Source organism: Myotis daubentonii, chromosome 11 (assembly GCF_963259705.1).
Source record: "Myotis daubentonii chromosome 11, mMyoDau2.1, whole genome shotgun sequence".
NCBI classification, from domain to species: Eukaryota; Metazoa; Chordata; class Mammalia; order Chiroptera; family Vespertilionidae; genus Myotis; species Myotis daubentonii.
The window spans coordinates 38,432,151-38,449,115 of record NC_081850.1 but is presented as its reverse complement, the minus strand read 5'-3'; the positions used below and the strand labels follow the sequence as shown (position 1 = coordinate 38,449,115).

At 39.4% G+C, this 16,965-nt stretch overlaps 1 protein-coding gene across 3 annotated transcripts in view; it reads right to left on the bottom strand.

Annotated features, from left to right (window-relative positions):
- Nucleotides 1-15,403, bottom strand: part of CFAP95 (cilia and flagella associated protein 95) — a 119,659-nt gene extending 104,256 nt beyond the window's left edge. For all 3 annotated transcript variants that reach the window (XR_009447614.1, XM_059656871.1, XM_059656870.1), the window contains exon 1: nt 15,103-15,403. Coding sequence is in view for 2 of the 3 variants with exons in the window: in XM_059656871.1 (XP_059512854.1) it covers nt 15,103-15,254 (152 nt within the window). In the remaining variant the exon portion in view is untranslated. The remainder of the gene's footprint in view (nt 1-15,102) is intronic.
- Between the last annotated feature and the right edge of the window lie 1,562 nt (nt 15,404-16,965).

Sequence of the window (16,965 nt, the reverse complement as noted above, 5' to 3'; positions counted from 1 at the left end):
AATTAAACTTAATTTCCATAATTTAACAAAGCTCTCACTTTCCAGTTGGAAAACATTAGTCTTGGTCAGTTCAGGAGTCCTTTCAGCTCTAAATGGTCCATGTGGTTCCCCCATGCCAAGAATCCATCTTTGTTGTCATTGTCTCTTCTTGGTAGCATTTGTGGAAACATTCCCCTGTGGTTTTCTGTTATGGATCCATGCAGATCTCTGCTATGCCTTCCTGGTCCTGCCACACAGATGTTTGTATAGTCTGGCACTGAGACACAAGGGTGCCACTCACTAGCCTACCAATAACTTTCTAGTGTCCCCCACCATCCAGGGTTTCTAGAAACTCAGATACTCTCCCACTAAGCAGGTAAATGCTTCATGTACCTACCCATCCTGACCATGGCGGACACATAGGAGCCCTGTCCTTCAGACAGCTGTGCAGACATTACCCTGGAGATAGAGGCCGAGGCAGTGATAAGTCCACCTGCTCTAGGACTTCCAAAGTCTTAATTCAAATTTGGGATCCTGAACAAATTCACACGTTCTCAACATCTCTGCCTCCTCTGTCTTCAGTCCATAAATTCTTCATCTACTCTGGGACAGATAGCCCACCTTTTCATCTATTCTTCCAAATCTAGATTGTCATCCTAAGGTCTAAGCTTTTGAACCCCAAATTCAAGAATTTTGCTGTGTTGCCTGCTGGGTCATTCTTACCTGAAGCAATAAAACTAGAATACCTCCTTAAGAGCATAGGAATTAAGGGGGAAAGCACCAACTAACACTTCAGTGTGTTACTCCCAGGGCCCATCTTTTTATTGGGTACCTTAGGCACAGTGCCAGAGCATGTCATGCTTTTCAGGGGCCCCCAGAGTGTTTCAATTCTTTTTAAATAAGAAAAAGAAGAAGGTAACCCAGCTGGAATTATATCCATCTTTATACCAAAGCAGTCATAAACTATAATTTTTAACATTTTTTTATAAAGGAAGGGACCCATGAAGGCAAAGACAGTGTTCATGAAAGTCAGAATGCAGTTCTGATTATCCCACCATATGTTTTAAGTTGTATTATAACTGGATTATTACAAAAATGCAGATATGTTTCTTTTCTTATTGCAATCTCAGTAACAGCCAAAAGCCCAGCAATGAAAAGATAAATCTATAATGAAAGTGTTTCCTTAGAGGACTAAGCTAATGCAACTAGCATTCCCTAATGCCTGTAGGCTGCCCGTGAATAATGTGCCCACAGCCTGTAGCCTCCAAGAGACACACAACTGAAGGCTTAGACCTCCTCCTATTTCTACGAGGCTGACAGACTAGCAAAGAGAAATATATGTGTTTAAAAATTATAAAATATATAACATATAGTAATATAGAATAGAAAATATCAAAAGTTTTATTAAATATACTATATTTTTAATTTTTATATTTTAAATACAATATATGTACTATATACTAAATATATATGTATTCTATATAAGGATACAGTAATAATGATCAGGGTATTATAAAGGAAATGTGAGATTAAATTAATTCCCTGACTTTATATTATGTCAGGTGAACACTAACTTGTGTTATCAATTTCCCTAAGATGAACTGAAAATCATATACTGAGGAAACAAATGAATCAATGCATTGAGAATCTCAAGTGAACAATAATGACATATAAAGGCAAAATATTATTATGTGTAATAATATTGTATCTATTTACAAAAGTTTTAGTTGGGCATTTTTAAATACTTTGTCAATACTAATTAAGCCTTACAGCATCTTTGTGAGACAAAAAATAATCAAGGTATAATAAATATAACCTTTATATAGCCTTTGTTCTCCTTGCTACCTGCATTTATTTATGGCCACCATGCAATTTTCCAAGACTTGTCATTTAATGCAATAAAAAATTTATGAGGAAAAAATGAATATAATAAAATGTACAATGTCTCTGGAACAGTAACTTTAAAAGTTTTTGACCACAGCCCCTGCCTACCCTACTCCAACCTACCCTGAGACATTTGCCAATACTTGGAGACATTTTTTATTGTTGCACCTGGGTGGGGAGGGTTGTTAATGGCATCTAGTAGTGCTGCTAAACATCCTACAATGCACAGTACAACCCCTGCCCAAAGAAGTAGCTGGCATAAATGTCAAAAGTGCTGAAGTTAAGAAAGCTCTAGCAAATAGTTGTATACCAGGCTCAGGTCAGTGGTTTCCAAACCTGAGTGTCTCATGGAGCAGCAAAACTTTCCCTCAAAATTTGTAGAACCAACATAAAATTGCCCACCTTTTGTCTTGACAAGAACATTAAAAATAAAATAACCATCTATCACCCTTAATAAAAAGACCTTTATCACCAAAGATAGATAAAAATTATGAGTCCTTTAAATGGAATGCATTTTATACAAAAACCTTGTTATATAACTTTACAGCCTATACATCACCGTGGATTAGTAAAAAGGTCATTGTTGACCAGCACTGTTCTAGTCTATAGCCTGGCTTCTGCAGATATTAATTTGCCCTGATGTATATTTGACAGCAGCTGGTCCGCAGTCAGTTCAAGGCCAAAGCACCCTGAATACAGATATTCCATGCTGCTGACTGAATGAAGAACCGTGTCTTTGACCGGGCGTTCAGGTACAGGCTGATATTTTTGCTGAAAGGAGAATGGCTTCCTGCCCGAAGAGCCAGAATTTTCCTTAACAAGCAGCCTTGCTTCTGCTGAGGACCTTGTTCTATCAAGCCAGGAGCTCAATGCTTTGACTACATCTTTATATGAGAAATCTTTATGAAAGGCATCCTTAATTACAAGAGATGAAACTTACTTTCTCTAGTCTACTGTGGGAGAGAGAGTATGAATATGAGTAGAATTAGGAATGGGGAAAAGGCTGACAGGACAGAATCAGAGCTGCCAACTGTATAAAAAAGAGCTTGGAACCATGACCCTGTTGTCAAAAATGCCACTTTAGACTGATGTGAAGAGAGTCAAATTCAATAGAATCTAGAAGGGCAAAGACAGCTTGAGCAGGTCCCATTCTGAACAAATACCCAACTGATTCAGTTGATATACAACTTTCCACCACCCGCTTTACAATCACCTGCACCCTCAAGATCCTGTTCTTCCTATCTCTTAATGGTTGGCAAACTGTGGCTCGGGAGCCACATGCGGCTCTTTGGCCCCTTGAGTGTGGCTCTTCCACAAAATACCGACTTCTGCGCATGGGCCATGAAGTTTCAATCGCACTGTACATGCCCGCCTGCATGTGGTATTTTGTGGAAGAGCCACACTCAAGGGGCCAAAGAGCTGCATGTGGCTCACGAGCCACAGTTTGCCGACCACTAGGGTCTAACATAGTCCCAAGTCATGCCTTGTCAAGAGAACCTTCTAGTTGTGTTTCTGGGGTCCTTTGGGAGCTTGAGTTTCCTACCATAAGAGCTGGATGATGTCACATCAAATTGGATCTATAAGCCCCCTTTGAATAAACACATTCAAATCCTCGAGTAAGTTTCAGGGCTGAACAAATTCAAGTCCAGAGAATACTCAGAGAGGGCCTGCAGCTTCCCTAAGGCTGCCCCAACAGTCAGTGGAGGGCAGACAGGGTGGGATTAGGTCACAGGATACTCCTCTAAGGAGAGGGAACCAAATTACACTCTAGGGTTTCCATGCTCCCCTGTCTATGTGGTGGGGGTGATGTGGGGAGGGTTTTCAAAGAAATTAATATCTTTATCACTGCTATGCCTTTCACATTGCTTTATAATTATTCATTAATGAATCTTCCTTCTCATTACATTAAGAGCTTCTTAGACACAGGGTTTATTTTATATTCATCTTTGTGATCTCAGTGCCTAACATAGTCTAACACATTGTAAATGATTATTAAATCTTAAATGATTGATTGAATGTTCTTACATTTTGTTACTGTAATCTTAATACAAATGCTGAGCGCAGTGGCTTTCAAATGTGTCCATAAAAATAAAGAGTATCCCAGCTCACTCTGTAAAAGCACACATAAAGAGGGAGTGATTATGCATATAGAGATGCTAGTTCTTTGCAGCAAAAACGTGTCTCAGGAGGAATTATAAATCTACTTGCTGATGGGAAAACTGTCAACATACATATGCATAACATTGATTGCAAAGGAGGTTTGAAGCTGAGCAATATCTGACATGAGGACAATGAAAATTTGATCTGAATACCAGCTTCTGGTTACTTGACAAGAGACATATTTTCTTTGCAGATTTCAAAGATGTTAAAAATGTTTAGTTAAGACTCCAGATGGCAGAATACATTAATTTTAAATTTTAGAATTATTAATGTAGTTCACAAGTACTCTTTCAGCCACTGTACTTTCTGATGTAAATCTAACCCAAATTAGGTTTTATAATCATCTGCTACCTAAAACTTTAAAAGAAAATTGCCCTCAAGAGTCAGCTATATTTTCTGGCACATCAGAAGCACAAAACCAATAAAATCAAAGACTGCAAAGAAATGTTTGACAATCCTCTTTAAAGAGTTCATGGACAAATGATTTACATGCTAAGGTAGTGCTATTTGGTGTATGAATGTACCAACTGACAAATGAAGTCTTTTAGATTCCCTTGCAGAGTCATAAGTGAAATTTTAAGTCCTTGGGAGATACTGTGACATTTCCAAGTTATGAAGAGAGACTTTGTTTTTCAATGTGTCTTGTGCTGTATGCGATTTGTACATCTATAACCATGAAACCACAGAATTTGAAGCCTAAACTGCACTCAAATTAAAAACCACTTGATGGAGTAATTTTCGTCACTCAACATACATTGAGTGGCATGTAAATATGACCCATTATTATTATGAATTGTCTTCACAAAAAATCTTCAAGAATAGGAGGCCCCATGGAGAATATTGGGAGGGAACAAAAGGAATATTGCCATTGGAGCCTTTGCCGATCTTAATAGTGTAAACATTAAATAAACGTTGTCAGTCTGATTAACTGCCAAACACATGACTGTGAAAACAGCTGAAGGGACATGTATTAAGTAAGGTGACACAATAATTGATTATCCCACCTGGGACACTTGAAGAGGGAAATGAGGTACTAAGTACACTGGTAGTGATGAAAACCAGGACTGTCCTGCTCCGATCAGGATCAGGACATTCTCACCCTATCTTCAGACAACTGGATCTCAATTATCTTCAAATCCTAGAATACTTCTTATACTGACTGGCCAAAGATACTCTGGATGGTAAAAAAGTAAGGCTAAAGAGATTCAGGGTTTTTATTTTTATTTTATTCCTGTTGAATTTATTAGGGTGACAATGATTAACAAAATTATTCATGTTTCATATACACAATCCATAACATATCATATGTCCAGCATATTTGATCCCCAGTCAGAATGCATACAAGAGGCAACCAATCAATGTTTCTCTCCTCTCTCTCTCTCTCTCTCTCTCTCTCTCTCTCTCTCTCTCTCCCCCCCTTCTTCTCTCTCTCTCCCTTCCTTTCTCTCCCTCTTACATAATAGCAATAAAAGTGTGTTTGTTTTTTAAAAAAGAGCAAAGAGCTCTTGCCCTAGCCAGTTTGGCTTGGTGGATAGAACATTGGCCTGCAGACCAAAGGGTCCCGGGTTCGATTCCAGTGAAGGGCACTACCTTGGTTGCAGGCTCCCCCCCAGCAGGGGCCCTGGTCGACGCTTGTGCAGGAGGCAACCAACCAATGTGTTTCTCTCACATCAATGTTTCTCTCTGTCTTTTCCTCTCTCATCCACTCTCCCTAAAAATCAGTGGGAAAATATAATATCCTTGGGTGAGGATTAACATAAAAAATAAATTAAAAAAAAGAGCTCTTCAAACAAATGAACAAACAAGAAAAACAAACAAGAACTCATAGACAGAGACAACAATATGGTTGTTACCAGAGGGGAAGGTGAGGGTAGTAAAAGGTAAAAAGGGCCAAATATATGGTGAAGGAAGATTTGACTACAGGCACACAATGCAATATACAGATGATATATTATAGAACTGTACACTTGAAACCCGTATAATTTTATTAACCAATGTCACCTCAATAAATTTAATTAAAATATTTTAAATTAAAAAAAGAGCTCCTTAGAGAACATTTTTTTAAAATAATTTTTTTTGGCAAAAATTCACGTAATGTTTCTGGCTCCTAGCTTAGCATCTCAGCGGTTTTTTTTTCAAGTGTTTAAAAACTTGTGACAAGTCATACATATATTTTAATTTCAAAATGCTCTTTCTACCACTTTCTATAAAAGGAGACTAAATTCTTTGCAATAAATAAAATGACATTATAATAATCGGATTGGGGATATAGCATCTTAACAAAGAAACATAATTTTTCTACCAATTTATTATTTTTGTTAATACTTGAAAACTCAGACAAAATAAAAACACATGATGTGACTAATAACAATGAAAGTGAATTTGTATTTCAAATAAAATAAAGAAAACAGTTATGAGAGATTGGTGTCTATCAAAAACAGTAACACAAAAATGAGACTACATTAAAATAAAAAGCTTCTGCACTGCAAAAAAAAACACAAAAAACCATCAACAAAATAACAAGAGAGTCCACTACATGGGAGAACATATTTGCCAATGATACATCTGATAAGAAGTTAATCTCCAAAATATATAGGGAATTCATACAACTCAACAAAAGGAAGACAAACAATCCAATTAAAAAATGGGCAAAAGGACCTAAGTTGACACTTCTCCAAAGTGGACATACAGAAAGCCAAGAGACATATGAAAAAATGCTCAAAGTCACTAGTCATCAGAGAGATGCAAATCAAAACGACAATGAGATATCACCTCACACCTGTCAGAATGGTTATCATCAACAAATAAACAAATGACAAGTGTTGGTGAGGTTGTGGAGAAAAGGGAACCCTAGTACACTGCTGGTGGGAATGCAGAATGATGCAGCCACTGTGGAAAACAGTATGGAGTTTCCTCAAAAATTAAAAATAGAAGTCTCATTTGACCTAGTGATCCCACTTCTAGGAATATATCCTAAGAAACCCAAAACAATCATCAGACAGAATATATGCACTCCTATGTTCATAGCAGCACAATTTACAATAGCTAAGATTTGGAAACAACCTAAGTGCCCATCAGCAGATGAGTGAATAAAAATAACTGTGGTACAGTTACACGATGGAATGTTATGTGGCAATAAAAAAGAAAGAATTCTTCCCATTTGCAACAGCACGGATTGACCTGGAGAGTATTATGCTGAGCGAAATAAGCCAGTCAGAGAAAGATAACTATCACATGACTTCATTCATATGTGCAATCTAATGAACCAAATTATCTGATGATCAAAAATAGACCCAGAGACATAGAAGTATGAACAGACTGTTGAACCTCAGAGGGAAGGCAGGGGAGGGAGTGGGGGGGAAAAGATCAGCCAATGAACTTGTATGCATATATGCCTAACCTGTGGATACAGACAATGGGTGATGAGGGCCTGGGGGAGAGGACTGGAGTGGCTGGAAGAGGTTAATAGGGGAAAAACGAGGACCTATATAATACTTTCAACAATAAAGAATAAAAAAAAAAACAACAGTAACACAATATTCAAATTTATTCAGAACTTTTTCAAAACACCATAAAGATCTGTTCATCTAATCTCTATACAAGATTCGGTTTTTTGCTCATTAAGTCTAAGGCCAAATTTTTTAAACTGCATTGAGTTGGTACTGGTTTGGCAGGGGGTGGGCAGAACATAGTTTAAAGTCAAAATAACAGCAAATGCAGAAAGTCCCCAATATATTAATTGATTGTATCCTAAACTGTTGCTATAAAATTGGGTCTTTGGAATCTGGAATTCATTCTCCACTGTAGTAACTATTTAGTTATTTAGTAGATCTCTATAGGATAGGATGGGATACAGTAGATATCTATAGGACAGGATGGGATATAGTAGACATCTACAAGTATAGGATGAGATACAGTAGATATCTATAGAATAAGATGGGATATAGTAGACATCTATAGGATTGCTAGCCCAGCCTTCTTTTCTTCCGGGTTGGTCTACCTCACCCCAATACAGAGCTATCATATTTCCACCAAATTTTGCCCAGTCAGGTGAGCCCAAACAGATACTTGGCCCAGGAATGGATATCTGACCTGGGATTTGTAGATTCTAATCTGAAAATACCTTAACATCAATCTTTCCTTGTAGGTATAAATTCCAGAACTGGAACAATCATGTTTCCCATAATTTTCAATGAATAAGATGAAGCAAACACACAGAGGAGGAGAGAGAAAACATGAAGTGAGACCTGGCTGCATTTGCATCCCTTATTCCACTTGTTCCTAAGATTGAACTGCACCCCTGCCCTTCTCATCTGGTAATCAACCATTCTATGAAAACCATGAGCTAATTCATTCTCTTGCTTTTTAAGGCTAGTACAAGTTTAGTATTTGTCACTTGCAACCAGAAGACTGACGAGTGCACACAGAAAATGGTGCCAGTGAGGTGGCTTCCCAAGCCAACTCAGAGAAATTTACCTAATACCAGTTCCACTGCTATTAAAAATCCTGAGCTTAGTCCCGGTGTTCATAGACTGAACCTCTCCTTATCACTGAGCCCCACATTCTTCCTACCCTCTCCCTCACTCCCCACACCCTGAACTAGAAGGGATCATCAGTGAGGTAAGAGAGAGAAAAAAAGACTTGGCGAAAAAGTACTTGTGACTGTCTATGAAAGAAAGAATACAGCAGAATAATGAGGGGTTCTGGTGGCTCCTAGGGCCCTAGTAGGAAATGGTCCCAAGAGTAGGTGGTTGGCTCAGGCAGAGGTACTCATATACAGCAATGATATTTCTTAATCCATGTACCATGTAGGAAAATACCTGTCCTGTAATACTTTGCCTTGCAAGTAAACCTGTTTTATTTTGGCCATTGACAGGTAAGTTGAGCAAAACCTCACACAAAGGTCAAGGCACAGCAATTCTATAACCACAAGTGTTTAGGAAAAGAATTTGATTGGCACTTCATAAACGAGAGTAGCATTGAACATGAAGTCAGGACGCCAAAACCGGTTTGGCTCAGTGGATAGAGCGTCGGCCTGCGGACTCAAGGGTCCCGGGTTCGATTCCAGTCAAGGGCGTGTACCTTGGTTGCAGGCGCATCCCCAGTGGGGGGCATGCAGGAGGCGGCTGATCGATGTTTCTCTCTCATCGATGTTTCTAACTATCCCTCTCCCTTCCTCTCTGTAGAAAATCAATAAAAATTTAAAAAAAGAAAAGAAAATGTAGTCAGGACAAAAGGATGCAGTCTCCTGGACTTTATCTTGGAAATATAGAAAATAAGGTGACACACACACACACACAAAAACGACTGCATTCAAAAGCCTTTGTGGGTATGTGCGTATGTTGAGGAATAAGAACGTAGGACTAGATTAAAAATAACCGTAGCATAGGATCTACCATTATAGAGCACAGAATGAAAGGGCGGTTGAACCAAATGAATGTGAATAGCATCATCCTTTTCATCCAACTTAAACTAGCAATTAAAAAGGTATTTTAAAAAGACTCATAATAAACTATGAAAAATGACTCAGACTCTGAAAGAGATGAAGTATTGTGTTTAAATTCTGATCATTTAGGAAATGTTGCTCCAGGGGAAGATACATAAACAATGATATAAAAAAATTTGAAGTAATTTTAATTTGTTTTTATGAAAATAATACAAGTTCCTTATGGAAAATGTAGAGTGGCAAAGAGAAAAAAAAAGGATAAATAATCCATAAATCCACCATTCAGCTGTAAATATTTTGTTACATGGTGAATATCCTTTCAGTCTCTTTTCAATGCCATATAGACACATCTTTTAACAAAAGAATCCAATATGTACTGCCTTTTTTTGCTCACTTATAGTAAGACTAGGGGCCCGGTGCACAAAATTCGTGCACTGGGTGTGTGTGGGGGGGGAGTGTCCCTCAGCCCAGCCTGCCCCCTCTCACATACTGGGAGCCCTCAGGCGTTGACCCCCATCACCCTCCAATCGCAGGATCGGCCCCTTGCCCAGGCCTGACGCCTCTGGCTGAGGCGTCCGGCCCGGGCAGCGGGGACCCGCAGTGGTAGCGGCCCCGCGATCATGGGCTCCGCTTTAGGCCCAGGCAAGGGACCCCTAGCTCCTGGGACTGCCAGCTTCGACCGTGCCCAGCTCCCATCGCTGGCTCCACCCCTACTTCCTGCTCTCACTGGCCAGGGCGGAAAAGGCACCTGATTCTCCGATCATGGCTGGGGGGCAGGGCAAAGGGCCGCCTTTGCCCTGCCCCCCAGCTCTTAGCTCCCCCCTGGGTTTCCAATCACTGTCAGTGGCAGGGGGCTTCTTCCTGCTTTCCCTTTCACCTCCCTGCATTGTGCCTACATATGCAAATTAACCGCCATCTTGTTGGCAGTTAACTGCCAATTTTAGTTGGCAGTTAATTTGCATATAGCCCTGATTAGCCAATGAAAAGGGTAGCTCGTACGCCAATTACCATTTTTCTCTTTTATTAGTGTTGATTAGTGTTGATTGTTTTTTGAAATATTAATCTTTGTACTTTTCTTTGCTTAACTCTTTAAGATAACATTTGCTCTAATAAATCAGAGGCATCTACCTTTTGCCTTGGGAACATTTAAGACTGTTGTGCCAAGAGTATGAAGGGAAAAAAAGCGTTGCTGTTAACTTCTAACAAGATGGAATTTTTGAGTGCTGAGGGAGATATTTTTCTTGAAAGTTGGGCATTGTTGAGAAATAAAAGGCTTGAATTTCTTAGGTTTCTATCAACAAAAAGACCCAGAAGCTCCAAAACATGGGACAGATAGAGTGATCTTAAAATTTGTCCCTATATTAACTCAAAATCTCCTTATTACCTGTTAGTCCCTGCTAAGTCATGCACTAAATGAGGGAAAGCACAGCTTAGCTCCCATTTTAAATGCTTTACCATTCTAATCAGAAGTCTAATGCATTATACCTCTTTAAGCTCACTTATGCGGAGATGCCCAAAAATGTTTTGATGTTATCTTGCTGCATCAGGATTATGGCTGTGAAAATCAACTCTGGTTTTATTATGGATTCATGCTATCCCTATCCCACAATTATCACCAAATTTTATTTTTCTTCCTCTTTTTCCTTTTTCTGTTTTCTTCCTATTACAAGGTGGTGTTTGGCTCTTTATTTTAGGCAGGGGAGAAAAGTAATTGAAATAACAAATGCATAAAATTAACCTGAACTCTTAAAACTCTGTCACCATGGAGGCCAGAACATGAACTATCTCCAAGGGAACTCAAATGATTTTTTTTTTTTTGCTTTAAATGATCATCACTTATTACTGAATGTTGATTTGGCCAAGGAAGGGAAGAGTAAAAATAAATAAGTAAATAAATAACTAGCCTCACGCCAGAGAATTTATTAAAGACAAGTATAGTTGTTCTGGTTCTTCGTATTGCATTATTCCTGTGAGTGGGAAGATATCCCAAGACAAAATTTTTCCTCAATTCAGAATTTCTGAAAAAATAATCTGATGATATAGCTCCAAAAATACTACAGAAATGACTAGAGAAGAGTAATCTCTAGAAAAGTCTTCTCTCACTCAGAAGCATCAAGGTGAGATGCAGGTGATATGGCTCTCTATCTATCACTCCAGCTGCAAGGAAGAGATGGCTCCTAGACAATGTCTCATCCCAGTAATACCTCTAACAACCATTCCGGGTATATCACTTTATCACATCCATTATACACAACCATTTTAAATATGTGTAGTGAAGTCAAGCAGACTTGTATTACATGCCACATAAACAGAAAATGGGAATCACCCAAAAGTTTAAACTAGGTAAGTCAAAATTTCTTCCAAACACCAATTGTATTTTGCAAACCCATGGATATAGTCATTTAATCAAATACTCAGTTGAAAGGCCACTCAAATGGTGTCTTATAAGGAGTAAGTGCTAACCTTTAAAAAAGCATAAAAATCAATAAAAACTTTAATATGTACTAAAATAAGTCAGTAGAAACCAAACAAATATGACCAGAATGCAAAAAAACAAAATGGTCAATGACATCATTTGTCTGGAAGTTTATACAATTTGAACTTTATGCAGTTTTTTCTTGTTTTGTTTTGTTTTGTTTTTAGGACAGATCTTGGTAACTGGTTGGATATGGAAGAAAAAAAGAGCACCCGCAGTATATCCCGCTCAGAAATATGGGGTTTGTTTCCTGTGAGCCATTTTCATAAACCAATCAAAATATTACCTGGTATGATGTGTGTTTCTATTTAAAGACACCTTATTAAATATATATTGTTGATTCATTAACATCGAACTTACAGCCGACAGCACTATAACTCATGCCTGAATGACGCTTATGTAACACATAATTTTCTCCACATCACACACTTCTTGAACTTAGGAACACTAGATAGCACATGAGCACTATACTTCAGGACCGTTTTAACAAGAAATCACCTTCAAAAAGCACAAAGATGCAAAAAAAACCCCAAAAACAAAGTGGCACTAAATAGACTGCAAAAAGAACACCTGCTCCCATATGAGTGCTAAAAGAAGAAGGCAGAATGTCACTTTGTCTGACCTCAACTGGGAATGTGTGTAGACAGTAACTCAAAATGTTTGCCTCTCTGCACATGCCCATAAGTGACCATGAAAGCACCTCGACCATTGATTTGAGGTTACAAATAAATTTTAGCAAGTAGACAAATTTGCAAATACAAAACCTACAAATAATGAGGATCAACTGTATTTGCCAACTATAGAGAACTACTTCTATTTCCCTATGCTGCTGCTTGCTAATCCACTGCATTTACCTGTTTTCTTTTATTTACCTATGAAGCTCCTATTCTTCTTTCTAAACCCTGCTCAGGAAATCATGCCCTTGCCTCCCCCGCCCCCTCCCCCCCCCCCCCCCCCCCCCGCCAGCACACACACACTAACTTTCCCTTCCTGTTCCCTTTGCCTCTTATACTCATCTCTATTTTGCACAAATAAGATAGACATTTTCTTTTACTGGCCTATGAACTTCCTTTAGGTCAATGAAATATCCTATGTATGTATATACCAGTTACTGTGCTTACTATGTGGCAGGCTATATGTTAAAAAGGAGCTTCACATACAACACTGTGTTTAATCTTACTAGAATCCTATCATGCCCATTTCACAGTTGCAGAAACAGAGGCCCAGAGTATCACTTGCCATATCACAAGCTGCTAAGTTAGTGTTCAACCTAGAACCCACACTTTTAACCACTGTTATCCTAAATAAATAGTATTACTAGATACCACATATTATTGACTGCTTACTATGTGCCAGGCATGGTGCTAAATGCTTTATACAAATTATCTCATTGAATCTCCTGATTCATCTCTGCATCTCCAATATGTAGCTGTTAATTGGACTGAATTTATTTCTTCCTGCTCCCAAACTGTCTTTCTAAAATCAACAGCATGAGAAATCTCTCTACCTTTCCAGAAGTGGCCAGAATGACTTTCAGTGTTATACTACCCTTCTCTGCACCAAATTCCTCACCTCCTTCTCATTTCTGTTCTTCTGTAGTTTCGCTATTGATGTCTATGATGTTCACAAGGCAACTCCTCAGAGCAATGGAGAAAAGAGCAAAGCACTATCCACTTGAAAAGATCTTTCTCTGTAACAATAATTTCTAGTAGTGATTTATATCATAACTTAAATCTTTATGGAGTAACAGAATCATGGAAGAGCTAAGTGTTTTTGCTTGAGGGCCATGAGGTAAGCCCTGTATGAGGCTAAAAGAGGATTTTGTTTCCCACTGTAGCTTTGGATTTCAAATCTATATAAACTTTCATACTGAATTCAAAACAGGCAGATTTTGGAGATGAGACGAAAAAATAAGGCTTTGGAAAAGTAAGGAATAGGTGTGAAAAATTTGCAAGACAGAAGCTACAGGGCTCACATACATTGCATGAATGAATGGGATCAAGGAAGACTTAGCTTTAGGGCTAAGTCCAAATCATCTTTAAATGGCAAAAGTATAAAGAAGATGACTTCACTTTCTCTTTTTGCTCTCCCCCAGAGAATTCCAAATACAGAATCCTAATTGCCCTAAAAGTCCCCATTTTTCTCCCAGTTATATGTTATGGTTTTGTTACATGTTATATGTTATATGTTATTGGTTACTGCAATAATTAATAAAACCAGATAATCTCTAAGTGAATTCAAAGCCCAAGGGCTAAGGCAAAGGAAGTAAAGCAAATGCCTTCTAGGACCAGGCAAGAACTTTTATGAGTGCAATTAACAGAGAACTCTTATCTTCGGTAGTGGTACATCCATTGTTGCCAGGAAGAATAAAATTCTTTCAACTTTCCAAGAAAAGACATAATCCTGCATTTTTATGTATAACCTCCTGGTTTTAAATGTGGGCAATTATTTAAAAATGAAAACACAGGGCATGCCAAACAAACTGTTGGCCTTTAGTGGGAAATACCAGTTTGCAGTCCCTGGTCTGAAGAATCCTAGGAGCCTAATAGGAGCCTATCACCTAGGCTAGGCCCTGGGTGATATTTAGGGATGTCTTTCAAGTTATTCAGTGTGCCTTACTGCCAAATGACAGTCCTAGAAGCCATGTTCTGAACAAACATCTCTCTCCTGTCCCTGGCCTCCTCCTAATGCCCTGCTTTTGTGATCAAGTACTTGTCTCAGAGACCAGAGTTCCACGCCTCTGCAAACACCCTCCGGTCCATCCTGCACCAGGGTGATCTATGACCTCTGGTGGCAGGGCACCGGCTGCAGCAGGTCTTGGTGTGTGCTGGGGAGCCACTCCTCCAGAGCGCTGCTCTCCTATCTTCTCCTCAGTTCCCAATTTGCATTCCTACCCTCCCCATTTCTCCTTTGAAGATGTTTCCCTTGCTTTTCCTTTCTCTCCTCTCCCAGTTCTGTCTCATCCTTTTCTTTCCCACCTCTTCATTCTCTCCCCTTCTTTCTCTGTTGTTCCCTTCCTCTGTTCTCATCCTCTTCTGTTTATTCTATCCTCTCCACTCTTGTCCTCGCTCTATTACTCTCCTTCCTTTCCCCATCTCTTCCGCGCTTCTCCCTCTCCCAGACCCAGAGAAAGGGGAGCTTGGGAGAGCTCGCTCACCAGGAATACACCAACACCGGATTCGAGTATTTTTTGTGACGGGAGCGGAGGGTCAGGGAGCCCTTGCGCTCCAGCACGTCGGGGGGTCCGATCTCAAACTGGTACCCCCTAGTGCTGCACAAGTCCTGGCGGGAGCTGCCGAAGTTCTCCATGACCGCCCTCGCGGCGCAGACCTCAGATTACCCTCTGCGCTGGTTTGGGCCCCCAGCCAACTACTCCAAGATTCGGCGTCTCTCCACTCCTAAGCAACCTGGGGCGGGGTCAATGGAGGGAGGGCACCCTCAAACGTAATAACCCAGGTTTCCTAGACAGTGTTGCTGCCGAGTTAAAGGAAACTACATTTCCCAGAATGGAACGAGGGGGCGTCCGGGCTTCATAGAAAAAGAAGGCTCTGCATCTTGGGACTTGTAGTTTCGCCTGCCCAGCAGCCTAATCTCCGAGTGGCGGGGCGGAGTTTTAGGGGGACCCTAGGTCAGTCAAGGGCTGATGGGACCTGACCCCGGAGAGGGGTCTGTTCCCGCCATCCTTGCATAAATTCTTTTTACCATTCATCATCTGTTGCCACCATACTTTCTGCTTACAAGTTTGACTAAAAGGGAGCAAGAGAACACCCCTCAAACCCTAAAATATGTCATTTCTATATAGATTTTTCTAACCGAGAAAGAGGAGGAATGGAATCATTCAGCTAAAAAGTCTGAGATGAAATGACCTGGCTGGTTCCAATTTCAACTGCTTTCAATACTTTCTGAACACGAGTTTCTTCCTTTGGAAAAAAACAAAACAAACAAAAACACTAAGGAAGGTTTGGGACTGAAAAGGGGGCGGCATGAACGCGAGAATCTGAGGTCTCTTCAGATTCTTAGTACAGTTTAGGGCTCTGGTTCACTCAGCTTCCTAAGACTTACCAAGTTCTTATCATTTAAAACATGATATTTTGTGACAACCCAAATTCATCACATTATTGTATTGTGAGTTATATGCAAGGAGATTTCAAAATAATTATCTATGGCATTGCTTTCAAGAAATCAATGAATAGCTGTATTATAGAAGGGAAGTGCTTATTTCATTTTTTCACTTTCCAAGTAAAAAATATTTAACACATCAGAATTCTCTTCCCCAGCCTCAGCTGAACACTTTAAGGGCATTAACGGACTAAATCAGGGCCCTCCCTCTTACCTGGAACAGTGCTTTTAGTACATGGCATCATTTCACAGTGTTGAATGAGTGAGTGAAAATTATGTTTGATTGTGTTATATTTACCTGGGCTTTCAGAAATTTCATAAGTGTCTTACTTTATGAAGACCACATATACACAAAAATTCAAATTTAAAAGGAGACAAATTAAGAGATTTCACATTACAAATAGGTTCTCTAGTTTGCAAAAGATTTGTTACAGCACTCCTATAAATAGTGAGGTGCCTTTCTGGATGAGTTTTCATAAATTTGATTACACATAGCTATTAAATGCTTTTCTGTGGCCTGTGATCGCTCCTTGTGGACCCCTGTGGTACCTAAGACCATATTTTACAGACAGCCACAGTTAAGCCATGCAATTTGAAACCAATCCAGCTAAGTGCTAGTAGATTACTGACTGCTATTTGAGTTCTTCTCGAAGTAATGGGAGGAAAATAGAAGTTAATTTTAAAGGGTAAATAAGATCTGTGTTAAGCTCAGTGCTTTACAAATCAAAGCATATAGCCATTGCTCCAAATATGACCACCATTGCTACCATCTGCTTGTATGGTTCTTTTACTCATGCTTAAAGTGGTAGCAACATAATAAACATGCAACCAAGATGTCAGGTTTATGCCGCCAATCTGAGGGAGAGACAGAGCTTCCTGAAGCTCAGACCTCTTTCTCTGC